The sequence below is a fragment of the Sycon ciliatum genome, chromosome 1 (genome assembly GCF_964019385.1).
Source record: "Sycon ciliatum chromosome 1, ocSycCili1.1, whole genome shotgun sequence".
Taxonomy (NCBI): domain Eukaryota; kingdom Metazoa; phylum Porifera; class Calcarea; order Leucosolenida; family Sycettidae; genus Sycon; species Sycon ciliatum.
This window is the reverse complement of record NC_088643.1, coordinates 12,934,045-12,961,709: the sequence shown is the minus strand read 5'-3', so window position 1 is coordinate 12,961,709 and position 27,665 is coordinate 12,934,045. Positions and strand designations below refer to the sequence as shown.

The window sequence follows — 27,665 nt, the reverse complement described above, 5'->3', positions numbered from 1 at the left end:
CGGTAAGTCACCCAGACCCAGGCGGCAGCTACCTGACTACATACAGCCACCCGTACTGCCGGCCGGCCGTAGCTATCTACCCTGCTGTCGAAGCTGGATTCCTGAATCGAAGGCGAAAAATATCCAACCTCTGCTCTAGATCTAGATCAGAAGAGGCACTTCAGTCCTGTGTTCGTAAACGCCCACTGTTCTTGAAAAGTTTTCCTTTGACAAGAGGAAGTGAGTGCGGATTTCCGTTCCTTTCCCATAGTTTGTGGTACACTGGAGATCGAGGCAAAGTCGAGTTCAGTTGCGAGACTTGGGAGGGAGTGGACGCTTCTCTCTGGTAATTTTTTGTTGCCAAGATCACAAAGTAGGGGTTTCATCATTTCCGGCGGTTCGATCAGCAGGCACGACCCTACGCACGACCCCTACGTTATGGAGGGCGATGAGATGGAGAAGAAAGGAACACGGTACGTATCATGGCGGTGTAGGTCTACCATGAGTCTCTTGGTATTGTGGAAAGCTTTGGCAGAATTGCCTGTCCATGTGCGAAGTAGTCAATCCTCCTCTCTGTCAACTGACTGTACCACTACGCATAGGAATGGATTGATTGACACTCGAAGAACACTCTACAAAGAGGGATGACGCAATGGACAATACTGGAGGCCGGGGTGCAGGTGCTCTTAGCTTTTTCAAGCATGCATGAGCACGAGTATAGTTCATGTGTTTGAACATGCACTCACATTGAGTACACATACAACCATGACATTGTACTGTAAATGGAGAAATACGTTTCAAGGTTCGTCGTACCAAGAGTGTCATGACCCCCAGGGGGTTATGTACTCTCGGTGGTACAGTCAGACCTCGCTTATCCAGTCCTCTTTTATCCGGATCCCTCGCCATCCGGAAGAAAATTGTTGTTTACAGTGTTACCAAGTGCCCTCTACCCCCATGCGTACTGCCCAGTGCCATTTTGCAGAATTTTTCAGAGTTTTCCGTACTCGTTTTTCAGGTCAACAATTTGACTGATTTAGTGTAATTTGGAAGAAAAAACGATACTGTACAACTTTTCCAGCCACAGTGTTCACTTGCGAAGCCTACGAATTCAGTACAATTTTCAACTTCACCAGGTCATAACTTTGGTCTATATTTCTGGAATCCGATATCGTAACGCTTCCGTGAGTGTTGCATTGGACAGCTTGGAGTTTTGGCTGCCACGTAGATCCTTCGATTGTTGAATTGGCACAAGAAACGATGGAGTTACGAAGGTTTTAGCAATTGATCATATACATGATCGTTTGCGGGATATCCGATTGAAATCCGTACTGCGGACAAAACTTATTTTTTCCGTAAAAGTACGGACAAATACGGGCGGTTGGCAACACTGTGTTTACCGATTTACAGCATATGTCATGCATACGTACAGTACAGTATGTGTGTTTGATTATCCGGTTCCCTAGCCCATCCAGATATTTTTTGTGGAAAACGGATGTGTGCGGTTATGCGAGGTCGGACTGTACATGTACTGCAGTCTGCAGCAGTAGAAGCGTGTAGACTAGTTTAAAGACTGTGGCAGTGGAGCTCTGTCATGTACAGTGCTGCTCAATGAAGTCCGGTCGTGTGAATCAAGTCTGTGCCCTGTGCCAGTTCACACCTTGGTGTCCGCAGGTCTAGGCCTGCACAGCACCTGCCACCTGGTGTGGCATTCACTTGTGCTTGATTGGATTTCATTGAGCAGCACTGGTGTACGTCCAGTTATTCATTCCTGCCCCCAGCCCTGTGCCATCGCCACACTAAGGGTGCGTGCTTGTTTTCTCTAGCTTCTCGGAGAATTTCTCCTGGGTCCTTTCCCCTCCTACAGGGGACCAACCACGGTCAGTTTCTGGAACGTACTACGAGAGGCGAAAGAAATTGATTAATTTTGAAAGGAGCACTTTTAATCTTTTCAGGCAGTCCACTTCCCCGACTGATCCTTTGAATTTGAAGTTCTCCTAATCCTTTAAATATTTATATTGGGAAGACTATTACGAGTAGATGACCGAAGCATAACTGGACATGGCAAACTCAAGACGAAGACTGCTTTTCACATCACAGCAACATGTGCACGCACTAGCACTACGTACACATGACGTTCACAAAATAGCGCACTACAACAATACTCCCTCCCCGGAGTAGAATCGTCCCCGATTCTAATCATAAAAACAGAGAAAAAAGAGGAGAAGATCACGCCAACCACTCAATCATACCACACCAGTCACACACTGCCATACAGAGTCGCGTTATCCTGTGAGCACAGACTGTAGTTTGCACCATTCACCTCTACCAGTTTCAATCCTACAGGCCACATTGAAGTCCGCTTTAGAATGCATGTACAGGTTCCGCTCACACCATCAATTTCAGACTGAAATCTGTGTGTGTATGTGTCTGTCTGTCTGCCTGTCTGTCTGCCTGCCTGCCTGCCTGCCTGCCCGTCGTGTGTGTGTGCGTGTGTGTTTGTGTGCTTGTGTTTACATGCGTATGTCTATGCACACTGATGTGTGGTGCAGTGTCTCACTGAAGTCGAGTGCGCTTGGCCAGTCATCCACCTCGTACAACGTGCTGGGTAAGGCTCTCGCTGCACCGTTCAACTGTGCTGTACTGCTGCTAAACTGTCGGCACGTGTGGGCGAATTGCCGATGCACGAGGACCTGAGACGAGGACCTGAGCGCCAGTAACGCTTGCCAGCCTCCCTCACTGCTCCACAACATAATGTGCATGAATACAAATGACTGTAGTGTCCTGTGTTTGCGGCCATCAGCTTGTCGTTTCACCAGCGCTATGCCAACATGTACAAGTATATCCTAGGGTTGTGTTTAAAAAAATTATACGTAATGTGTAGCGACCTAGACGTGTTTGTACGCCAGCAGACGCAAGCTTGTTGATGCCAGTATGCATGCATCTTGCATCCTTTATGCACTGTTCGGTCCTTCGCAAGGACACGTGCGTATGATGTTGCACGCTGCTTGCGACATCTTGGCATACACATACCGTACTGTAATGGCATTGCAGCATCGACAGCGCAGTGTCCATCGAATCTGACCAACCTGGCTCATTGGTACGGGCACCAGGATAGACTACTGTAAAAGCCATATATATAACAAAGTGCTAACTCTAACGAGTTAGCGAGGAGAAATCTGTCGTTAAAATAGAAATCGTTATACAGAAATCAATACATATACTGTTAATATTGAGCGTTGAGAATTAGTGGGAATCGTTACCTTTGGTACTCATAAACTACTCAATTTGGGGAAATCGTTATATATGTGCCTCGTTAGAATAATGGCTTTTACAGTAACAGTACAATGCAGGGTGCGGCCTCTTGTAAAGGAGTACGGATTTTTGGCCCCCCAGCCATTGCTTCTTGCAGATAGCGATACCATAAGCCTTTTGCGCGTTGTACAGATGCACGAAATCCCGTAGAATCCCGTAGAACCTAATGGGTGCTGAATGTGCAGGACCCTATTGTGTTTTCTGCTATTTCCCTTAGAAATGGGCCCTGAAGGCCGCATTTCAAACGAAAACCTTTTCTGACAAAGATCTAGCTAGTCATTAGTTCTAACCAAAGTGAAGAAGCTGGAAAAGGAATTGTTTGACATTAATTATGAGGCGAAAATTGGTCAAATGCGCATGCATAGCACACAATGAACACCCAATCGGTTCTGTACACACCTACGCCCTAGTACAGAACTTCGTACATCTGTACAACGCGCAAAAGGCTTATTGCACTGCCATGTACTGCTGGTCCATGACTACTACTTAGCATGTGATTCAGATCTGGTTTGAGCTACATGTATTTGAGGATTTTCTTCGGGATATGGCCCAGGCAATTCTCCTGATTTTTCTCATATAGATTACCAAGCGATTGGATAGTAAACACCCATTTTCGGAATTTTTTAGGATGCATGTGTACACAAATTTTAGTAATTTAGGTGGCATAAATGCTGGCATAATGGTTTTTGAAACCAGAGGTCTATACTTTTTTAAACGCACTATGGTAAGGGGCTGTCCGGGGTTACCGATTGTTTTTACAAAACGAAAAGTTTTAGTATTTTTCAGCCCCCACCCACCCACCCTTTCTGCAGGTAGAACGAATTCCAGTAAAGTATTGATGTCAATTTTCGACACCCAGAAGTAACTAGGCATTCTCCATCTGCATTCAATAATTATTTTCAAAACGAAACTCCATCAAACCCACCCACCCCCAAACGAAACTTTTCGTTTTGAAAATATTATTGGTAACCTTGGACGGCCCCTAAGTCATCTTTGACTTATCAACGAATCCAGGCCGGTCATATCCGGTAATTGCTATATTCTCTGGATTGCTCGATGTTGTGCGCAGTTGATGAATCCAATGGGGACACAGCTAGTGTCTGCAGTGCCGATGATTGCGGAACAAGTGTCGACTTGGCCCAGTACCAGGATGGGTAAGTGGTGCATCACGGAATTAGTTCAAGAACAAGGTCACTGAGCCACGTTGGTGCAATGCTGGAAGAAAAGATAAGATTCATCACCATGGATACATGTGCATGGCACTCGTAACTTTCCACCTACAGTACTGTCGTTCGCCGAAGAACGACCAGGCTAGAATTTCATCAAGCATAGCATACCAATGTATACACGGTAACTCAACTGTGCATAGACCTGTAGACTGTAATACGTATCTAATATTGACTGAGTACGAGGTCAATATAGGGAATAAAAGCCGAGGTCTTTTATTTCCTATACTGACCAAGTACGAAGTCAATATTAGATTTATCACGACTAACCAAAGCATGTGTTCAATCGCTAAAAAGGAGTCAAATATAAGCGGTCAATATAGCCCTAAGGAGTCAAATATGCAGGAATATTTGACTGCTTAGGTATGGCAAACATCTGTGTGAGTCAATACTAAGGGAGTGATAAATAAAAATAAGAATGGTCTAGTAGGCTACGAGGCTGACCCCCCCTCCAGCTCTTTGGCGACCGACAGTACTGTACGCCAAAACAGCATGCCATGGCCAACCGCTTTACTCTTCTTACAATACATAATAATAATAATAATAATAATAATACTAGTTACAGCAGTAAAGAGCAACTACGCAAGCGAGCACTTTTCTTCACAAGCATCAGCCACAAGTACAACAACTACAATACATGCAAGAGTTTATTTCCCCCGTTTACTATTTAATACCGCTAGAAAAGTGTCTGAGGATCGCTTAGCAGTAAACTCTGTTGCAGGCAAATACTCATTCTGACTTCTGGGTTAGAAAAGCTCTGCCCCCCCCCCCCCCCCCCCCCGCATTGAGCATTGTGTGAGCAGTGGTAGTGTGGGCATCGAGCACTCCCAAGGTGGAAGTTGCCCATTGTGGAGCTTTCTGCTTGTGGGATTTGCGATTTTCACTGACTTTGCGTACGCTAGCAAAGATTGTCTTCGCAGATGTTTTGTTTTTTGTTCATCTGGTTATTCACTGTGATGTGTATTGGGTGTTCCAGGTCAGATGAATACATCCTCTCCAAAAAGCGGTATGTACAGTGTAATATTCTTCAGCATCTCATCTGATTAATTTGCTGTGACTGTTCTCGGTGGTGTTGCTGATGGTCTCTTTCTACGTGTAGTTTGTAAAAGAAAGTTGTGCGTTGACTTGCCTATGCCTCCGCATGCTGGTGGGGTGCCTGCCCGCCACGCAAGCCGACTTCTGTAGGGTGCTGCAGCAACTGTTGCTATGGCTGTCCATGCTTCATGCGTGTGAACAGACTTGTTACAGACCTGTTCACTGGGTGTGTTACTGTGTGTTACTGTGTGTTACTGTGTGTTACTGTGTGTCACTGTTTGTTACTGTGTGTTACTGTGTGTTACTGTGTGTTACTGTGTGTTACTGTGTGTTACTGTGTGTGACTGTGTGTTACTGTGTGTGACTGTGTGTTACTGTGTGTTACTGTGTGTGACTGTGACTGTGCACAGGCTTATTCTGCTGAATGTGGCATGGCTAGGGATTATGATCACCACCATGGTGCTAATCATTGCTGGTAAGTCCATCGACACAGTGCACCTACTGGATTGGCTGGTGCTGATTACTTCCTCTCAGCCGCTTCTCGTTCTCTCTATTGTCACATGCCGTGTGCAGAGAGGCAAACCAGGATAGCACCTTATAAGCTCGGCATGAAGTGCATGAAAATGAAGTATGAAAGTGCCGCAGGGTTTTGTTGAGAGAGTTACGTACTAGAGTTTCATACGAATCTTAGCACGCTCTATTTCTGTGTAGCGAAACCTCGCCATGCACTGTGTCATGAGCGCAAGCACGTAAATAAGGGCCATGGCCGGCCAAGCTGTGAGAGGAGATGCCGGTATGTTGCTTATGTTCTGTTGGAGGAAATCAAGGTCTCCTGTATCAGCGTTACATGTACTTTGAAAGCTGTCTGTGCCTGTTGAGGTGGGCCTGACTCGATTGGTTTGCATGTACTTTGGTTTAGTAGAGGTTGTGTGTCTTGTTGCGTCCCTGCAGCTATTCCAGCTCAGATCAACTTTCTTGTGGGGCCGAAGCACAAGACGAATACACTGGCACTCCTGGCCGCCCTGTGCTCCAGTAAGTGTCGGAGATTACTTCGCCGCTACTCACAATACTTAGACTCACTCATGCTGATGTGCTGTAGCCGCCGCCTCTCTCCTCTAACTTGCCAAACAAATTCCAGCCTGCACCCAACCAGAGATCTCATTGGCAAGGGCTATTCTCATGTACAGTGGAACTTCAATTTACGTACCTCCAAAGGACGGTACAATATACATGTATGCGTTCTAGCATAGGAACTGTATATCCAAGCCAGATGACTGCAGGGTCATCAAAACCTTTCTATCCCATAGCATGTTGTAACCAGGATGTTTACACTGCTGTCTCACTGTACCGTAAAGTACCGCCAGAGCGCCCAATCATCTCGTCCTTTCATGGTCGTATTGTGGAGGTGGTCTCCTGTCTGTAGGTCATACGAGACACTTTGTACACATATTGCATGTTGTGCAGACAATCCGTACCTTCGAGCGGACACGAGCTCCACACAAAAAACAGCTTAGTGTGACCTTAGTACACTAAGGTTCTCACACCGTACAAATTTCGTTGCATTCTGCCATACGATTTTCCTTTCCCTGGCTGTAAAATCAAGGTGGGGTGCTCTCGCGAGACGGGGCGCTCTGGCGGTACTTTACCGTCAAATTACGGTATTAGTCTTTCAGTTGAAGAATCTTTTCAAAATCCACCCTCCTCCTCCCCTCCCTCAAATTACACATATCCCTGTACAGTACAGGTGTGTGTGTGTGTGTTTTAATCCTCTCGTCTTCTCGTCCCTATCTCTGCTGCTTGATAGCTGTTGTCATCGTCACAGCACCTACGTTCGGCTATCTCAGGTGAGCACAGGTTATAGGTGCACAGATACCAGCTAGGGAGGTCGGATTCTTCCCCTCCATATCTACTGCGAGGTGTTGGTATTTTCAGATAAATTCACATTCGATGAGAGAGTTATGAGTGTTCGGTCACGGAATCTGGACTCCAAAGAAGACTGTATTTATTTCTGTTCTTCGTAACTGAACGAAAACCTGTAGACTAATAGTATGCACACATCATCGTGCCTTGGCACGGACATACCAACTCTGCTGTTGTCCTCTCTCCAGGACAAAAAAACTCCTTTCCAATGTGAAACTGGTACTATAACAAAAGCACAGCTGATAAAGCGAACAGACCTACAGCCAATCAGCAAACCAGTTCCGTCATATGATCCGGCAGGTATTGCATGCCATGCATGTACTAGATTAATGCTACGGTACAGACAATCGCATGTCTAGACAGGTCCTAACAGTGTCTAGTCAGTACTAGCACCATGCTCACATGTGCCGGGTCAGCACACAATACATCGACCTAGCAAACGGTAACCTACGGGATCTACTCGAACATATCCCCCTCTCACACGAGGAGAAAACCACACTAAAAAAAACAAAAAACAATCCGAGTGTGACACAACTACATAATCATGTCCATCACTGTTACTCATTTCCAACTGGCAAAGGAACGAGATGATGGATGACACATTGCAGGATCTTGCCTCCAATCTTGACGTCCACGACGCGCACCTTGTTGTCCTTTCCTGGGAAGGTCTCCATAATGCGACCCAATGGCCACTCTCCGCGCGGAGTGCCGGGACTCATCCACATCACCACGTCACCCACCTTCAAGCTCTTCTTGGCCTGGCGCCAGCACTTCCGGAGGTTCAAGGATGGTAGAAGCTCTCTTTTCCATCGCTGCCACACTTCGTCTACTAATCGCTGTACTGCCGCCCATCTCTTCCGCTGATGCTGATGCTCACCAAGCACCGTCACTTCCTTGGCCAGAGGCGCATCCATACGTCCCACAAGGAAATGCTGGGGAGTGAGGGGCTGATCATCCTGAGCATCATCTGAGACTGTAGTCAGCGGACGAGTGTTGATGAGATGCTCTGCTTCAATCAGTGCGGTCAGCAACTCCTCGTCGGTAAGCGAAGCATTAGCGAGTACTGTGGTGATGGCACGCTTAGCAGCTTTCACAACAATTTCGAATACTCCTCCGAAGTGGGGTGCTCGCGGAGGATTGAACCGCCACTCTATTCCTTCATGAGCGAATTTCCTGCTGACTTGCGTGCGATCAATGGCTTCGCTCGCCTCTCGGAGCTCTCGCTCGGCAGCTGTAAAGTTCGTGCCGTTGTCCGACACCATGATGGACGGAGTGCCGCGACGCTTGATGAATCTGGAGAATGCCATCAGGAATGCTTCTGTGTCCAAAGAGAAGGCCATCTCCAAGTGGCATGCTCTGGTCTCCAAACAGGTGAAAACGCACATGTACCGCTTCTGCTGCACTCGACCACGCCCTTGCTTTGTGTAGAACGGTCCTGCGTAATCTACTCCACATCTGGTAAATGGTTTGAGAGAACCACACGTGCGATGGTTGGGTAGCGGTCCCATGATCTGCTCCGCAGCCTTACTCATCAGTCGGCTGCATGTAACGCATTGTGCAAGTACACTTTTGATCGCTGATGTACCATGTACAACCCAGAATCTCTGTCGTAGGTTGGACAGCAGGTGCTGGGTTCCGACACCATGGCAACAGAGGTCGTCTTCGCGCTGGATGAGTAGCGTAGTGACTCGGTGACGCTGTGGTAGGATCACTGGCTGGCGAACACCAACAGGTAGGTTGACAGCATGCTTCAGTCGTCCGTTGACGACCATGAGAGCAGGGTGTGACGTCGCACCCAGGACCGCGTTGAGCCGGTAGAGAGGGTCAGATGGTGGTAATTCCTCACCTGCCCGTAAGCGCTTAAGCGTGGCTGGGTACGCTGACAGCTGAGCTTGTGCAAACCAATGTCGTTCGGCTCCTGCTACTTCTGCTGCCGTCAGCACCGGTACTGTCACTACTGATCTTGGCTTATGACCGCTTGCTAAACGGACATAGACTAGTGGGGCACTGGTGTTGGCGGTGTCGACGTGGGTTTCCCCCCTCGTGACTGTCGCAGTCTGCCGTCGGGCATTTTGTACGAACCGTAAGCACCAGGCGTCACCCTGGTAAGACGCTCCCACGTCGAATATGTGGCAGGATCTAGTCGAGATGGCGTCACCTGGCTGGCGAATGTCACACATGGCTTCTTCTTCAGCTCACCAGGTAGTTGCGGAGGGGTAGCAAGCTCCACAAGCGGCCACTCTGCCTCCGGTCTGGTCAGGAAGTCCGGACCACTCCACCATGTGTGACGTCCAACGAGGTCCAGCACTTTCATACATCGAGATGGGAAGTCGGCTGGGTTGAGGACTCCTGGTACGTGTCTCCATTGGCTAGCTTTGGTGTCGGCTTGAATCTCACCGACCCGGCAGGCGACATCTGAAGTGAAGTTCTTGGCATGGCTCCTCACCCAGTACACGACGTTGAGGGAATCGGTCCAGAACACATGTTCAGCAACAGGAATAGCGAGGGCTTGGCTGACAACTTTGCTGGTGCGCAGGCCAAGTACTGCACCTCGCAACTCCAACTTAGGGATGGTGACTTTCTTGATTGGGGTTGCCCGCGCCTTGGCGAATGCAAGGCTGACCTTCACAAAACCATCCGGATACGCCGCGCAGACATAACTGACAGCTGAAGTGGCGTGCGCCGAGGCATCGGTGAAGGTATGTACTGTGAGCTTCGCGGTGTCAGCCTGGCGCTCCATGCTTTTGAAGCATCGTGGCACTTTGATCCCAGCTAGATCTGGTAGTTCTGCAAACCACCTCTGCCACTTGGTCTCCAGCTCTGATGGGAGACGGTCATCCCAGGAACAGCCGAGAATGCATGCCTCCTGGAACAGCAGTCGAGCCCTTATCGTAAACGGCGAAATATGCCCTCTTGGGTCATAGATGCTATCCATCTTGGATAGGACGCTTCGTTTCGTCAGCCGCTGGTCGTCCGGTGTGTTGTAGCGATAGCTGAACGTGTCAGACGCTGCGTCCCACACGACACCAAGCGTCTTCATGACTGCAGCTGATGCGGCGTCGCTGCAATCATCGATGCTCACCAGTGCGTCGGCTGCTCGGTCGGCCTCCGGGATAGAACGGAGCACGTCACGGCTGTTACTGCGCCATTTCCGCAGGTGAAACGAGCCCATGTGGAGCAGGTCCTGCACCCCCTGCCGTACTGAGATGCCGGCTGGTACTGATGGTTGTGAGTTCAGGAAATCGTCAACGTAGAACGATTGCTCGACCGCTGCTCGGGCTGCTGAGTCGTACTGTTCCCCATGCTGTGCGGCTACCTCCCTCAGAGCTCGGCAGGCGATGAACGGTGATGCCTTCAGTCCGAACACGAGCCGAGTAAACTCGTAAATGGATGGTTGCTCGTCTGTCGACTTGCGCCACAAAAAGCGTACGTACCGCCGATCTTGCTGTTGTAGCTGGACCTGCAGGAACATCTCTGCAATGTCTCCTACGATCGCAACCGGTTCACGGCAGAACCTGAGTAGGACGTGAATCAGGTCATGTTGCAGTTTCGGACCAGTGTACATCTCATCATTGAGAGACACACCCCGCTGACGAGCCGCTGCATCGAAGACAACCCTCACTTTCGTGGTCGCCTTGTCGTGGCGCACGACAGGGAAGTGCGGTAGTAGCCATTGGTCACCGTGTCTGGCGGCACTATCCTCACAGCGGACCACATATCCCTTGTCGATGTATGATTGGAAGACTCTGTCGTACTCTGCTTGGATGTCCGGCTTCTTGAGAAGAGATCGCTCGAGGCTGATCAGCCGCTTCTCTGCCATGGCTCGGTTTGGCGGCAGCTGTGGCTGGTGGTCTGGCCGAATCCAAGGGATGCCTGTCGTGACACGACCATCAGTGATTTTCATCCTGTCAGCCACGAGGTGCTCTGCTTCTATCTCAGCCATCGTCTTGTCAGATTGTGGTTGCATGCCCACCTGGTCATCCTCACAGAACTTAGCGACCAGTGTATCGAGCAATGGCTCACATACTGCAGATGCGTGCAGCGTGCACTCGGATGTGGCACCCGTCGGCATGTCCACCGGCCCAAAGCAAACCCAGCCGAGTGGTAGACGGCGTGCAATGGGCTCTCCCGCGCGCCCAGTGGCCTCCTCCAGCACTCGGTGTACGTCAATGACATCGATACCAATCAGGATGTCTACCTGCCGCGAGTCGACCTGTGGTAGCGGTAGTTGCTGGAGGTGGGGGAATTGTTGGCTCATCTGATGCCAGTCAACGGCCGGTAGCGGAGCTGTGATGTCGGGCTGGGTCCATGCTTGGAACGCCGTGCTGTAGTCACCATCATGACTGTGGATGGTCAGGTTGACTCTCTGCCGGCGGCCTGTTACTGTCGTTCCGCCTAGGACTGAGGTGGTGAGCTGCTCATCTGGCCCGCTGACACCCAAGCTCTCAGCAACGTCAGCCCTGATATAGCTGGTGGATGATGCCGAGTCAATCAGTGCCACTGCATCATACGTCTGGTCTTGGTGTTGCAGCTTGACTGGCACAGTCATGAATGCAACATGGACCCCGGTGTTAGCGGTGCAGGTGGTTGCTGTGGCCTTCGCTGCTGTGTCGGATGGACGCTGTGGCTTCTCACGTGATCCACCGCCTCGCTGTGGACTGTCCAGTCGATTGCTTTGATTCATGCTGGCTGGCTCTTTGTCCGTCTTCCTGCTGTAGCTCTGCTGTTGTCTCACAATGTGGAGCATGTCATGGTGTTTTCCACCGCACTTAGCACATGGGTTGCTCCTGCACTCAGCAGAACGATGGCCAGCAACGCGCAGGCAGCAGGTACACACATTCAACGGCTTAACGAATTTCCACCTGTCTGCTGTTGACAAGGTGGCAAATGCCCGGCAGTCAGCTAAGCCGTGGCCCTCTCCGCACTTCTTGCATCTGGCCTTTGGCGTCTCATTTCCTGCTGTAGTTGCCAACGTTCTATGTGGTCGATGATCGTGTCGGCTCTGTGACTTCTGCAGCACTGCCGTTGATGTGGGTGTCTTGTGGGTCTCTGCCTGCCTCTCCTCTACCTTCCTCAGCATATGAACCAGATTCAGTAGCCAGTCTGCAAAGTTGCAAACATCGCAGTCCTCATGCAGCTCAAAATACCTCAGCAGGAGGGTCGGTGGTATTTTCTGGGTTGCTGCTAGTTTACAGTTCAAGGCCGGGAGCAATGCCACACGACTTCATGTTGACCAGGGTACTCCGCAGCTTTAGAGCAAACTTCTTTAGCTTGTCGGTGGCTTTAGCGTTGTCAATCTTGGGCCACGTCAGGATATCTTTCTCGTGACGCTCAAGTTGTCGCTCCTCACCGCCATACCAGGCTTCTATTTCCACCAATGCTGCTTGAAAGGCGCCTGTTCCGTCCATAATGTCCTGGACGAGTTCCTCGGCACTCCCTCCGGCGAGTGACTCTCTCAGTCTCGCCATCTTGTAGTGCTCAGTTGTGTGGGGGTCTGTTCCCACCAAACTCATGAATTTCTGTCTCCAAGGGACATAGTTCACTGGCGCTCCGTCAAACTGCGGTAGCTTCAACGGCTTCAAATGGGATCTGTATGTCCCGGCATGAGGGTAAGCAGCTGGTGATGTATATGGACGTTGTCCATCTGGCTGACTATACTGCGTAGTAGTGTTGAAACGAATAATCGAATAATTTAGAATATTCGTGGGGTGAACGAATAATCGAATAGTCGTAGGAATTATCAAAAATCGAAAAAAACAAACAAAACAAAAACAAAAAAAGGTCTATGCTCAGTGCTGACCCTGCTGATATTTGCACGGCGTAGATCTGCTCGTAGTATTTCTTCTCAATCTCCTCTCCTCCAAGTTTTAATCTCCTATCGGTATCTAGTAATACTTATGTTCTTTCCATACGAGGGAAACATGGATGCAGTGAATGTGATTTTCGGTCTTTGACCACTTTCGACCAAGACCCTATGTAGAGCTGGATCAGGCATTGCACACTCTGCAGTCTGGGGGGTTAGGTACTCTTGGCGGTACGAGTATAGGTTAACCGGTTTTGCACCTCCACATAACAAAATCCGATATTAATCAGCAAAAAATTAAAAAAAACTACTTAAAAAGTGCTGAAAAAGTGTTGAAAAATGCCATCATGCGTATGATAGAATATAGATTATTCGTTCGATGGAGGGCGAAATTATTCGATAGATTATTCGTTCGAAGAATCCGTGTTTCGGTTTAAACACTACTGCGTAGCCAACTGACTCTGTGCTGCTGCTGGTGCTCTTTGCTGTACATAATATGGCGTGTAGAAAGTTGCAGGATTCTGGCTGCTGGCTGTGGGTCTGGCTGATTGACCTCTTGCACTCACTACTCTGGCCTGTCCAAGCTGGCTAGGCACTTTCTGCTGGACTGTGTAGCTACTTGGCTGCACTTGAGATGTCACAGCAGGGTGATACTTCTGGTTAGCTGGTGTCTGATACTGTGGGCCTTGGGGCAGTTGTGGCTTCAGACTAGTTGTGGTGAATGGTGCAAATTGCAAAGCTGGACTGCACAGTGACCATCTTTCCTGGTCTGTGTTGTGCATTGTTACTAGTATTAGCCACAGCTACTGGGGCAAAACTGTTACTCTGCAACACAGGATTCACTGCACTATCACCAGACATACCTGCATGTACTTGACTGCCCCTAGCGCTGTCGCTGCTCACTGGACCATCAATGACAATGGACTGTGTAGAGAGGTTTTGCAGAGCGAACGTTTGCAATGATTTTCGCGTTCCGGGTTGCGAAAACTATTGCGAACGTTCGCGCGAAATTTGTGTTTTGCATGTTTTTCGCTCCAAGAAATTTTCGCGTGCACTCGCTTGTTTGAGAAGTGGTCTTCATCCGATTATTTTGTTGTTGCGAGTGGTGGCACCCTGAGTCACGGCCTGAGACGAGAGCTCTTTGACTACCTTGTCCATGGCCGGAAACCCACAGACAAACGGGTTGGCTTGTGCCGTAATCTGGCGCATCAACACCTGAAATTCAAAGAGGCATCGTTGTTGTAACCGACTCTGAGCAGTGAGAAGACGAGCAGGCAGGAGATCGGAGACGGTTCCGGAGATGAAGCAACACGGGCTGCCACACGTATAGGAACGCTAGCACCCGCGGACCAAGCCAAGAGTAGAGATCAAGCACAAACATGAGGACTGAGGGTGGCTCACCGTGCACGAACAGTCCACAAAGAGCGAAAATTACTGCGAAAGTTTGCATCTTTCTCGCTCCAAGAAATTTTCGTGTGCACTTGCTTGTTTTTGAGAAGTGGTCTCCATCCAATTATTTGTTTGTTGCGAGTGGCGGCATGCGCACCAGGTACTCTGAGTCACGGCCTGAGACGAGAGCTCTTTCACTACGTTGTCCATGGCCGGAGACCCACAGACAAACGGGCCGGGTTGGCTTGTGCCGTAATCTTGTGCATCAACACCTGAGATCCAAAAAGGCATTATTGATGTAACCGACTCTGAGCAGTGAGAAGACGAGCAAGCAGGAGATCGGAGATGGTTCTGGAGATGAAGCAACACGGGCTGCCACAAGTATCGGAAAGCTAGCACTCGCGGACCAAGCCAAGAGTAGAGATCAAGCACAAACATGAAGATTGAGGCCGAAATGAGGGTCGCTCACCGTGCACCAGGCTGACCAGCGGTCCACAAAGAGCGAAAATTACTGCGAAAGTTTGTTTCGCGTTTCCTTCAACTTTCGTGTTCAAAACTGCGAACGTTCGCACTAAGTTTCGCTTTTCGTGACGTCAAACGAAAATTCGCGCGAACGTTCGCTCTGCAAAACCTCTCTTGTGTCACTGTGGATGGCAGTCCGTCACTTCGACCAGCTTCCACTGTTTTGGTCTTACTTGGTAGCCAGCTCTGGGGACTTCTTCGTTCCACATCCACAGCACTCATGCATGGAGGCAGACTACCAGCTGGTGTTTGTCTTGGCTTGGCCGGCTGGATGTCAACTGCGTCTACCACGCTGAAGGCGCGCCCTGCTCTCCCAGACTCTGCGCTGGTAATTTTGAGCTTCTCAAGGAGTTGATGATGGCGCACGAGTGCTTCTGTCGTGAGCCCTTGTCCAACACCTGCGTGGGACAGTCTCCATGCACTTTCATCTCTCCGACTCCTGCGGCTGCTCGCGGTGGAGCCTTTCTCTGAGAGCTCCAACTCCAGCGCTGCTCTGTCTGCAGCCAATCGCTTGGTCACCAACTCTCTGTTGAGTTCCAATCTCTTTTCGACCGCCTCAGCCTCCAGCTGGACTAATTCCTCAGCAGCTTGCAACTCTCTCTCGCGTATCCTGGCCGCGAGTTCCAGTTCGGCTTCCTTACTGGATTTCTTGGAAACTTGGGAGACACTATCCCACTCTCCATATCGCGAAGGAGGCTTACCCTTCGTCGACCTGACGCTCGTTCTTTTTTCCATCGACTCCGATTACTGCCTCGGACTCGGATCCGGCTCGAAGGACCAGTTGTTCGGTCACGGAATCTGGACTCCAAAGAAGACTGTATTCATTTCTGTTCTTCGTAACTGAACGAAAACCTCTAGACTAATAGTATGCACACATCATCGTGCCTTGGCACGGACATACCAACTCTGCTGTTGTCCTCTCTCCAGGACAAAAAAACTCCTTTCCAATGTGAAACTGGTACTACAACAAAAGCACAGCTGATAAAGCGAACAGACCTACAGCCAATCAGCAAACCAGTTCCGTCATATGATCCGGCAGGTATTGCATGCCATGCATGTACTAGATTAATGCTACGGTACAGACAATCGCATGTCTAGACAGGTCCTAACAGTGTCTAGTCAGTACTAGCATCATGCTCACGTGTGCCGGGTCAGCACACAATACATCGACCTAGCAAACGGTAACCACGGGATCTACTCGAACAATGAGCACGTCACTTTTAATGTTGTGTGAGGGGGGGGGGGGGGCTTGATTTGGTTAATCTCTTAGAAGAATGGTTTTAGAAGGACACTCCGCCTGAAAAGTTACCATACTGGCCAACCCTCCCGTTTTTCCCGGGAAAATCCCGGAAAATCAACACTCCTCCCGGGGTCCCGGGGATTTCAAGCAAACTCCCGGAAAAACCAAAGTTTTGTCTGATACAGGAATTTCCTGAAAACTCCATGGTTTCTCCCCGAACGTCCCAGTTTTTAACTTTTTTCAAAGGTATGTACGGTGCTCATTCGCACTTCGAACTGTGCACAGCACTTTAAAGACCTGACCATGCAAGATCTGCACTGACAAAGTGACAGGCGGGCGCCGACTGATCAAACTGCACTACAGGGTCGATCTGTGCTGTACGCACAGCTGCAGAGTCGAACGTTTTTTTGGCGGGAAAAGCTCTTTTTCACTTGTTTTTGTGCCATCCAGGGATTTTGAGAGAACTCCAGGGATTCTGCATGTCTTGTCAAGGGATTGAGATTGTGGTGGTTGGTCAGTATGAGTTACCAGGATCCGCTTAGACAGGTTACTCTATTTGTCGGGGTGCCAGAAATTGGGTTCTTTATTTATATTGCGTATGCTCATGTGTAGCTAGGTTATGTGACAACTAGTTACTTCATCATTTCAGATGTTTATATGTGATTATGTTTCTGGCTCGTTTCTTCTTGTTCATAGCGACAACTGCCGCTCGAAATATGGCCGCCGTCGAATCTACATGGTTATCGGTACTATCTTATCCTGGTAAGCAATCCTGTGTTCACTCACTGCCAATACAGTAGTATGGTCTTGCACATTGGTGCGAATACTTGTACTGTGTTGATAGCTCAATGTGTGTGTGTGCGTGTGTGTGTGCGTGTGTGTGTCGGAGTGTATGTGTGCGTGCGCAAGCGTGCCATAGCTATGCTGACAGCATTCCGCTCGTGAACATTTCTCCGGGTTTGCTGAGCTCGTGAGTGGCTCTCATAACTTGTACAAATGACGTTGTTGCAACATGTAAAAATCCAGTCCAGGCTGACAACAGTACTATTCTTCACATGCAAAAATGTGAGCTTGACATCCCAATAAACAGTTGCACATGTCTAATCGGATTAAATTAAATGTTAGTGCACTGTTGCTGCTGCTGCTGCTGCTGCTGTATGTGTTCTCCCCTCTTCCAGCATTGGACTCGCACTGGCCGCTTTGGTTGTGCCGCTCTTCAGCAAATCTCAAGGCCTGTAAGCACGACGTTTCCACTGCACTCTTTGCGGCCCGTTTTGCCAGTGGAGTGCAAGCTTTGATCCCCTACTGCACTCACATGTCTGAGAATGGTGTGCTCGTAATGAAGTACCCGCAGGCCGTGTCGATCTGCACATCGTCCACTCTCTCATGTACTTGGCCTGCTTTGTCTGTGTCACATGATCCATTTCATGTGCGATCCACAAAATCGACTAGACAGTGGGTGCAATACGCTCTCTACCTGAAGACGTTCTTCTGGCGACATCTCGCCATGTACTTGGCCTGGCTTTGTCTGTGTATCCATTTCATGTTCGATCAACAAAATCTCAATGCACTACAGAGACTAGACAGTGGGTGCAATACGCTCTCTATCTGAAGACGTGAACCATTAAAACATGCAGGATTTTGCACCCTAATTTCAAAAATGTCCCGTGGTACACCCCCGGACCCTCCCCCTCCTTCCGGCCTACCTCTTATGGCGGTGTTACGCGCCTGCACTAGCATGTGCATATATGTCTTATTATATTAATTGTGCTCTACATTGTTGTTGTTGTGAAGAAAGGAATATTTGCTCTGAATCGTGCCATGCATACAGGCTGCCAACAGATCAAGTAAAGAATGGGACTGACGGTTGTAACGTTCACAAGCCCCGGTGCCCATCTTCTAACCTCACCGACCCTCGTATCGCTCTCCCGACGGACATCAACTCGGGAGATGTCGGTACGTAACTATAAAAAAATGTACATGTACCTCTGCCTGGAAGTGCTGTGTGGGTGTGGGTGTTTGCGGGCTTGACATGCATTCAACAGGGAGGAAGGGAGCGGTACCGTTGAACCAGGACTGGTTTAGGTGTTTGTAGCATTACTCCACACAAAAACATTACCTCCCCCCGAGTTAGGAAATTCACAACCCAACTCACCTGCACTTTCACCACCAAACTGAAAAGAAACATGGCTTCAATCTTGCCGTACAGAATCAGTAGTTGTGCAGAGAAGTGTATGCCTCTGCAATTTCTAATCAGTGCTCTATGCGGTGCTGTCACATCCTCTGCTTGTCTGTTTTTCTCAGGCCTGTACATCCTGTGTATTGGTGTGTTCTTCTTCGGCAATACCATGATGACGACGGCATACACTGGTCTGATTGCTGACAAGACACATCCGTCGGCAAGAGGTAAGTGTACTCCACACTGTGTGTACAGTCAGTGCTGGCCAAAGAAATCCAACCTCATGAATAAAGTAGCGCCGCTTTAGAGTGCACAGACCAGTGTGTGTAGTGCTAGGGTTGCGTAACGCCCGGCAACGCTATCTTATTCATGAGGTTGGATTTCTTTGGCCAGCACTGTAGTACATGAACTTGTATGCTGCTAACCAGTCAAACGTATCCCTGTGGATAGGAGTCCGAAGGACATCTGTTGTGTAGCCCCGGGTCTGAGCATCACTTCTGCAAGGGCAAACTCTGCCGCTGTGCACTTGCTGGAGTGCAGCAAATCAACGAATCGTTAGCGTGGCCTGTTCCCGTAATGCTCAGCTTAGACAGAGACAGCATTGTTTGATTGGAGAAATAGGCAATGAATAGTATTCAATACAGCAAATAATAGATCACTCCACTGCACCACAGTGGCAAGAAATGTGTAGGTGTCACAGATGCATCATCAGATACATGTAGTAGCGGATAGCTCAAATCGTGACAAGTTCTCTGCTCAAAGCATGTCTGAAAGGTAGGCTAATCTGTGCAGCTATTGGAATGCCAAGCTGCGGGTATCACATCTGCATGTGTCCTTATCGAGATACAGGTCACACGAAAAACAAAAAAACTCATCTGGGCAAGACGAACAGTGAAGAGCGCAGGGTGTTCTCCGCTTTGCATTCCTTCAACCTGATGACTATTGGAGGTGGAATTTGTTCCCGCCCCTACGAGTAACTTTTTTAGTTTAATAGGTGTGCTAATTCATTGTTTCCCTTTTCAACTTGAATGGTTGCACTAGAGAATAATTTACACTCATGCCTCGGTTATTCGGACCCCGAAGTTACAGGCACTTCGGTCTACCGGTCACCCTTTGGGTGAGTTTCAGTGGAAATATTACTACAGTCAACTTTGCGTATCAAGACACTCGGCGCGGCATCAGAAAAGTGTCCTTATTCGCAAAGTGTCCTTATACCCGAAGTCTATAGATTATAGATATTACAGTTAGATGGGACTTTGCTCTGGGCATGGAAATTCTGTCGTTATTCGCAAATTGTCGTTATATCCACGGTCGTTATTAGCCAAGTTGACTGTACTTGTTTGTCGCTTTTTGTGGAAATAGTGAAATCATAATTATGCCATATCCCTGACCCTTCCGCATCAAAATGTATGTGATTCGGAGTTACGGACACTTCAAAGTTACAGGCAGTGCCCGGTCCCAGACCGCCCGGATAAACAACGTATGAGTGTATTATATACTTGAGACCTTCCTTATTTTCTGGCGTATCAGCCGCACTTTGAACACTCCAAATTCTCCCAAAAAAAGGCGTATGGCTTATATTCCGATGATCAAATTAACTGTGATAATGGAGTAGATGTCTGTATTTCGTGGCAAAAGATAGGGGTGCGGCTTATACTCTGGAAAATGCGGTACGTGCCAAAGCACTGTGAGACCTATGACCTGTCTTCTGCACTGGCATGTTGCGTGTTCTGCTCAGGTTTCAGCTCTGGTGTTGTAGGCGTCATGATGCTGACAGGAAACTTAATCGGTGCTGGCCTGGGAATGTTTGCTGATGTGAGTTGACTGGTTGTGTTATGGCGGGTGTGCCACTATAGACAAGCACTCCTTGACCTTTGCATCTCTGCTGTGGGTGGGTATGTGTTGACCACAAAGTAGTAGGTCGATTGTAGTGTGGCCCAGGAGACTTGCGGAAGCAAACGGCCATATCAGCAGCAATGCTTACTCCGAGTGGCACGCATGTGGGTGTATACGGTGCTGGTGGCGGCAGCATTGGTGGTGGTGGTATCTATGGGGGGGGGGGGGGTACTGCCAGGTCAATGTGTTACTCGGATACAATAGGTGTTTGTAGACATCGACATAGCCCCTAATCTGTTGTTGTGTTGCTTTGGGTCATGGCATATCCCATTCTCCCCCTCTCACGGTGAATTGGGTCATGGCATCCCATTCTCCCCCTCTCACCGTGAATTCATGTGCGGCCTGTTGTTGCTCTTGCAGCAAATTCAAGTCGGAGGAACTTTTGCCGTCTTGGCAGCTATTTGCTTCATCAGCACTAGCGTCACCTGCGCAACCATACAGGAGGCACCAACGCACACTCTGCCTGCAAGGAAAATGCAAATGTGTAAGTTTGTCATGTGATCTGTTGTTGTTGTTGTTGTTGTTGGGAACATTGGGAGGGTGGCATTTGGATGATGATTGAGCCTGGCGGCCGTGGGGTTGACAGGCTGAGAGGTTCCAATGACAGATTCATTGAAGAGAGGTTGAAGGATAGCTCATATACTTGAGATAATATTATATTAAAGTTGGATGAACAAATATGGAGACCCGGTGTGTACCATGGTTGCGTATAAAAGCCGTGCTCGTTCTGCGGAGCCTCCATACAAACCATATAGCCCACTGTACACATGCATGATGGTCATAATTTAACTCGGAGTCACAGCACAGGTTTCTCTTACTCTCACTCCCCCTACCTCTCTTTCTTTCTTTCCTCTCTCTCTCTCTCTCTATCTCTCTCTCTCTCTCTCTCTCTCTCTCTCTCTCTCTCTCTCTCTCTCTCTCTCTTATGTTCAGCTATCAAGGATCTGCTTTGGGGCTACGTTAGTCCGTTTAAATGTAAGTCACAACCTTGGAGATGATAGAGCAGCGGTACTGTATCTGTCATCTATTTTCTCGGTACTACCACGTTCACACTGCCGACTCACTGCTGATAGTAGGCAGCTCAGCTGTACACCTGTGTCTATCTGATGTGGTCATTGTGCACGCAGTGTGAGTTTACCTTGCGTGACTACCCTACAACTGTCGAGAGACGATCATAATTGTACTCATGTACGCAAGCTACGCGTGTACATGGATCACCGGTGTTGCTCGGCTCTAGCTATGTCTGTGATTCTTGACAGGACTGGATTAGAACCGTTGCCTGTGAACCAACTTGCTCTCTTGTGCAGTACACCTGTGTATGTATGTACTGCACTTCCGCACACAAAAGCACGTGCGCTAAAGTATGAACACAATCACTCAGCACCAAGCAGTTTATTACACAATTCACCGGTTGATGCACTGACGTTGATATGTCAGAATCACTATTCACCCAAGTCCGGCAGACAATGCCCATACAAACTGTACTAGCACACATGAAAGTGGATGAAGACTGGTCTATGCAGCCAAAAAGGGCCATACACTTTTTATCCGCTGTTCATCCATATTATTGCGCGTGCTTGTACACGAGCAAAACTGATCGCTCGATTCTGCCAAAAACAGCAACTTTTGCACATAGGCAGATGTGCTTTTGCGAGCGAAAGTACGGTATGTGCTTATTATGTACTGACCGCCCGTAATGGGTGTTGTGTGTATGTCCTTGTGGTGGTCACTACAGCATCCGACTTTAGCTGGGTGTTCATCACGCGTTTCTTGCTACAGATGGGTCTTGCCTCAAGCGTCGGGTGAGCACATATTTTTCTGCACATTTGATTCTATTTCTTCTGCTACCGCGAGCTGCTTCGCCCATTATCTTCGCTCATCTAGCATACCAGAAGTAGTCACTGATGAAACGTTTCTGTGCAACGAACCGGTGGTTAACGGTTGTGGATGGGTTGTGTTTCTTTCGATAATTCAATTCTTCTTCATGGACCCATAGAATATGCTCTGCATGATGCAGCTTTTTCCTAAGTTTCATCACCGCATAAACAGTGACAGTGTCGTCGGGGGGTTTATTCCCTCGCACGATAGCCCTTCCGATTACTCTCTTATTCATACATCACACGTACGCCACACTCAGAGGACAGATTATCATTGTTGTTCCAAGGAGAGTCTCAGGAAGAGGGCACCCAAAACAACCAGAATGCGCACGATAAGCATGCAAGCATGCGCACAACAACAAGAACATGTACGATAATCTCCAACCGGCGCAGTCCGCGCGCGGTCCGCACCAACGTGCCAAAAGGGGCACACACGTGCCAAAAGGGCAGGGACAACATACTTCCACATGAAAAAAAATGCATCCTCTCCTGAGGATGGGAGAGAAGAAAAACAAAAAGAGAAGACAGACAGGAGAAAAAGAAATCAAATGTGAACAACATACACATGCAGATACGCAGGGCCAAAACAGTAGGATACATTAGTAACTCCGGACAACGGGGGAAAAGCCAAAGCAAAGGGGTGGAAAGAAAACAGACTGGGCCCACCCATAGAGGGAACCGCCATCTTTCAGGCGTGGGCCCCCGGAAAACAACCACCTCGCCCTGGTGCGAAGCCAAGGCAAACCGACGCTACTGCGAAGACCGCGGCAGCTGAACCGGGTGACCAGTCATCTGACACCACAGGAGTTGTCCGGAAAACCAACACGCAGCCGATGGGGCTACGAAAACTCACAGAGACACACACACAAAGAAAGAAACACGGACTGACGCAAACATCTCAGCAATACTAGGAGCCAAAATTCAGACAAGAAAAACCACAAGAAGGAATGGCAGAACAGCAACGTTGAACACGCCTACGGATACAGGGGCAGTCTATCCACGAGGACACCAGATAGCACACAAACAAATCGGTCACCAATACGCAAACAAAAATTAACATAGAAAAACCACAGGGCGCTACCCTGAATAACCACAGGCCTCTGACCTGAAAAACCCACAGGTCTCTAACCTGAAAAAACCCCCACAGGGATTGAACCTGAATATCACGCGTGAAACACATCCGCTCACGAAACACAAAAAAAAAACACCGTCCTGAACCCTACTGGGACGCACAAAGGCCAGCCAGCAAAACACGGAAACCGAACACCCGCAAGGCGAACCGATACAAATAAGCGCTGGATCCCACCAGCCCACCAGGCAGACCGTGGCTCACCATGATCGGACGCCCCCCTAGGTGAAATGAAGTCTATCCATGAGGATGGGGTAATCATGAAACCGGCGCAGACCGCGCGCGGTCCGCACCAACGTGCCAAAAGGGGCACACACATGCCAAAAGGGCAGGGACAACAACAGTAACACGTCATGACTTTGTCTAGTGCCAGCACACAATGAATGCTATTGTGTTCCTGTATTGAGGATATTTTTTCTTTTTCCCCGACTGGTGCATTCTGCGTCCAGATTCCTGGAGTACTGGCTGGATGACGTCGTGCGCCTGCCTGCCTGCATGTCGGCCATGCGCGCAGTGTCCCTGCTCTTCATACCGTTCATGGTGGCCGGTGCTGTCTCGTAAGTACCGGTGCATCGACTGCAGTACTGAGAACTGTCTGCCGCGTGACAGGCGAGCATTGTAACCTGCAGATGTGTGCAGTTGGGTATGACCTAAGATCTGAGAACTGTAATGTATATTCTAGTTTAGCGATTTGGCACCACACTGTACAATGTACTTTTTAACATCAAACATCAAAAAAATCCACTAAATTGTTTTAAATGTTCTACACCAGCAGTCCTACCAAGCACTCTAAACTCAAACAAGGCTGAGGTGGTTAGTCTCACGACCAGTGCGTCAACAAGGGGGGGTGAAACTTCATTGGAGAGGTTAAGATACACGTTGTTTCAGAAGTAACGCGAAAGTTCAGCTCGCGTTATTTGGCTCGCGCGTTGGAAAACAACGCGAGTGACCTGCAGCTCACGTCGAAACTTGGAGTTTTGCGCCAAATTTGACATGAAATTGCGCGTTGCGTCAGAAATAACGAACATCTTAACCTCTCTATTAGTTGCATCCATGTTACGCACACTCTAAGTAGTGTCCCAGTACACACATGTATGTCTGCCGTCTGTATACCAGCACCACTACTTGTAGTAGCATGCTATGCTGCACGTTTTGCATCCATGTAGCGTTGCTAGAATGCCTGGCTGCTGGTCAAGGCCTCCTCACCTGGCTCTGTTCCTTTCCCGTCTTCCCTTTTGCAGATCCGGTGTTGGCGGCATTCTCACCGACAGATTCCAGAGGAGGAAGATCTTCGTCTATGTCTCTGGTATGTGGCCAGCATGAATATGTGTAATGAGGACACATTGGGTGTGCTCATCTTCTGCATATTAGCTTTAAAACTAAAAGTTCTGTGACTGGAATTCAACAGTGCGTTTGCGCTAACCACTTGCTTGCATGCACGCGATCTGTCCTGCAGGTGCCACGATGACGACGTGCTGCCTGATATTGACATTCACGCGCGTCTACTGGCTGGCAGCACTCACCATGGTCATTCTGGGTAAGGGAATGTTCTGTCTGATTTGCGACGCTTTCAAAACGGGCTTCTCCCGCTGCGCTGAGGACGCTCTGCATGTGCTGCAGCTCATTGATGTGTACCAGGGAGCACTACCCACATCATCTATTCCTATTTGTATGTGCTTTAGAAGACGCAATAATAATAAAAACCTGCCACGTGGCTGACTCATCGCACCTCTCGATAGGAGTTGCAAACTCTTGGTTACGTACTCTTGTGCACATACAAGCCTACTCAATCACTAAACAGCTACTGCCATGGACATTGAAATCCGATGGGATGACCGGTGCCAGGGTTCTTAGGTTACGTTTGGTTGGTCACATTCCCAAATGGGAATCACTTGGAATCACGAATCATTCTCGCCCGTTTGGTTGGTCAAAAAGTGCGTTAGGTTGGTCCCATTCCAGAATGGGAATCGCTGAGAATGATTCTTTTGGAGAATGATCATTCCACCTCACATGCTGGAATGAGCATTCCCATTCCGGAATCAAAAATGATAATGGTTGCTGCGAGCCAAACAATGTAGCATCAGGTTCAAGTGCCTCAAATCATGCACTCAGAAGTACCTTGACTCTCTCAAGGAAACTAGAGTCGGGTAAAAGGGAAGAAAGCCGCCGTTCCACATCATGAAATTGTTATGTCAAGTGACTCCGAGTTGATTCTGTCGCGTTAGTTTGGTCAGGTGATTCTTACCCATTCCCGTTCCAGAATGGTTGTCATTTACGTTCTGAAAATGCCCAACCAAACGCAACCTTAGTAGAGCCTTACTGCTTGTAGCACGTACACACACTATAGTTAACGTACTGACTGTAAAAATGGAGCAGCAGTGCTCACGACTGCAAGGCCAGTGCCCAGTGGCCACTTGACTCTTCAACGGATTCAAAGTCCACAACAATACGTACTTTGTAGCTGCTGTGTGATGTAGAAGACATACTTTGTGAAGGATTCCTGTGACCTGGCTTGTTTCCTTTCTTCCTTTTCTTACCAATGTGATCATCCAGGTCTGGGCTATGGAGCATTCGTGTCTGTTGATCTGGCAATGGTGTTCGATGTCTTGCCAAATGCGGCAGAGCGCGCCAAGGATTTGGCTGTCTGGCATCAGGTATGGTTTTGACCCATGTCACCAGTTTCCGGCAATGAGCAAGTGCAAGTACTCGTGTGGGTGGGTGGTTTGCGATCGTGTGTATGTATGTATGTATGCGTGTGTGTGGTGGTGGGGGGGGGGGGGGGGGGGTGGGTGTGTGTATGTATGTATGTGGGTGTGGGTTTGACCATTGTAGGGAGGTCAGGGTATTGGATCACACTGCTGTTTCCACCTCACAATGTGATACCACACCTTCCTTTTGCTTGACCGGTTGTCAGTCAGTAACTATCTAACTGATCGTGCAATTGCCTCCCCATGTGCTCGATGCAGGCGCTGGTTTTGCCACAGATCATTGCCACACCGATTGCCGGTATCATCGTGCACGCCTTCCAGGAAGTGCATATCGGCTCGTCCGGAAAGCTTGGCTGTGCCTACGGCCTTGGCTACACGATCCTGTTCGGGCTCACAGCGCTCTACTTCCTGCTCAGCGTTCTCTTTGTTCGTAAAATCAAAAAAGTTGCCTAATCTGCTAACGTGAGTGCATCTCGCTTGACCACTTTCAGCTCGTATATTATCGCTGGAAATCGGCCTTGAGTCTATTTTTTCTTTCTCTTGTACCTATTACGTTTTCTATCCACAATTCTGCATTGTTCTGTCGCATTTATTTGACGTTCTTGTTTTGCTCATCTGTGTACTGTAGTCCTTGAGCAGGGTGGCACGGTGGTGCCGCTGCTCACCTACATTTGTCTAACTTCCACGTTCTTTCTACTCGGACCTCTCTGTGTCCTCGGAGCTAGTATTGTTATATCGGACTGCCATTTAGAGTGTTCGCACTCGCGCTGCAAGCGCGCTGTCACGACGGGAGAATGGTACTTGGATAGGTGTTATCGCTTAGTGTTCTTGTTTCGTTTTCGACCTGTGTCGAAGGAACTCGCTTTGCCGCTACATGTACTGGATCGTGCCGAATGGCACATATTTCTTCACGTCACTGCTTTGCATGTCCTGAACACCGGTGGTGTGTCCACAGCACCCTGTTTACCGATCACAATGTCCTTGGTTTCTTTCTATTTATCTCTCTCTCACTCTATCTATCGATCTATCTATCAATCTATCAATTTATCGATCTATCAATCTATCTCTCTCTCTCTCTCTCTCTCTCTCTCTCTCTCTCTCTCTCTCTCTCTCTCTCTCTCTCTCTCTCTCTCTCTCTCTCTCTCTCTCTCTCTTGCTTTGCTCACACCTGTACTCGAAGTACATCATTTGTCTGGCAGCTTTGTCTCTTCTTCTTTCTGCAATTTTGTGTTACTTCTCTATTTTATGATAGGCTTTCATTCAACTGACTTTTTCATTCAACGCACAAGACGCCACATAGATATGCTATGCTTGTGGGCTACCTGAACGACAATATGTGTTCGTCTTCATATCAGAGGATTTCTGGTTGTCTGTGCGAACGCAAGCAGACGGCGGAGCATGTCTGGTTGCCTGTGCGTTCAAAATGACATAGTTGTATGCAGACTGAGAG

At 48.7% G+C, this 27,665-nt stretch overlaps 1 protein-coding gene across 1 annotated transcript; it reads left to right on the top strand.

Moving 5' to 3' along the window:
- The first annotated feature begins 79 nt into the window (after positions 1–79).
- Positions 80–27,564, top strand: LOC135813940 (uncharacterized). Its single transcript, XM_065326988.1, has 20 exons — positions 80–452; positions 2,529–2,584; positions 4,361–4,445; positions 5,494–5,523; positions 5,963–6,027; positions 6,504–6,584; positions 7,357–7,396; positions 17,123–17,188; positions 17,605–17,661; positions 18,258–18,382; positions 18,731–18,832; positions 20,344–20,420; positions 20,862–20,985; positions 21,435–21,476; positions 22,237–22,303; positions 23,957–24,064; positions 24,749–24,813; positions 24,964–25,044; positions 26,061–26,161; positions 26,474–27,564. The coding sequence occupies exons 1-20, from the start codon at positions 418–420 to the stop codon at positions 26,666–26,668; spliced, it is 1,602 nt and encodes a 533-aa protein (XP_065183060.1). The 5' UTR covers positions 80–417; the 3' UTR covers positions 26,669–27,564.
- Positions 27,565–27,665: the final 101 nt, after the last annotated feature.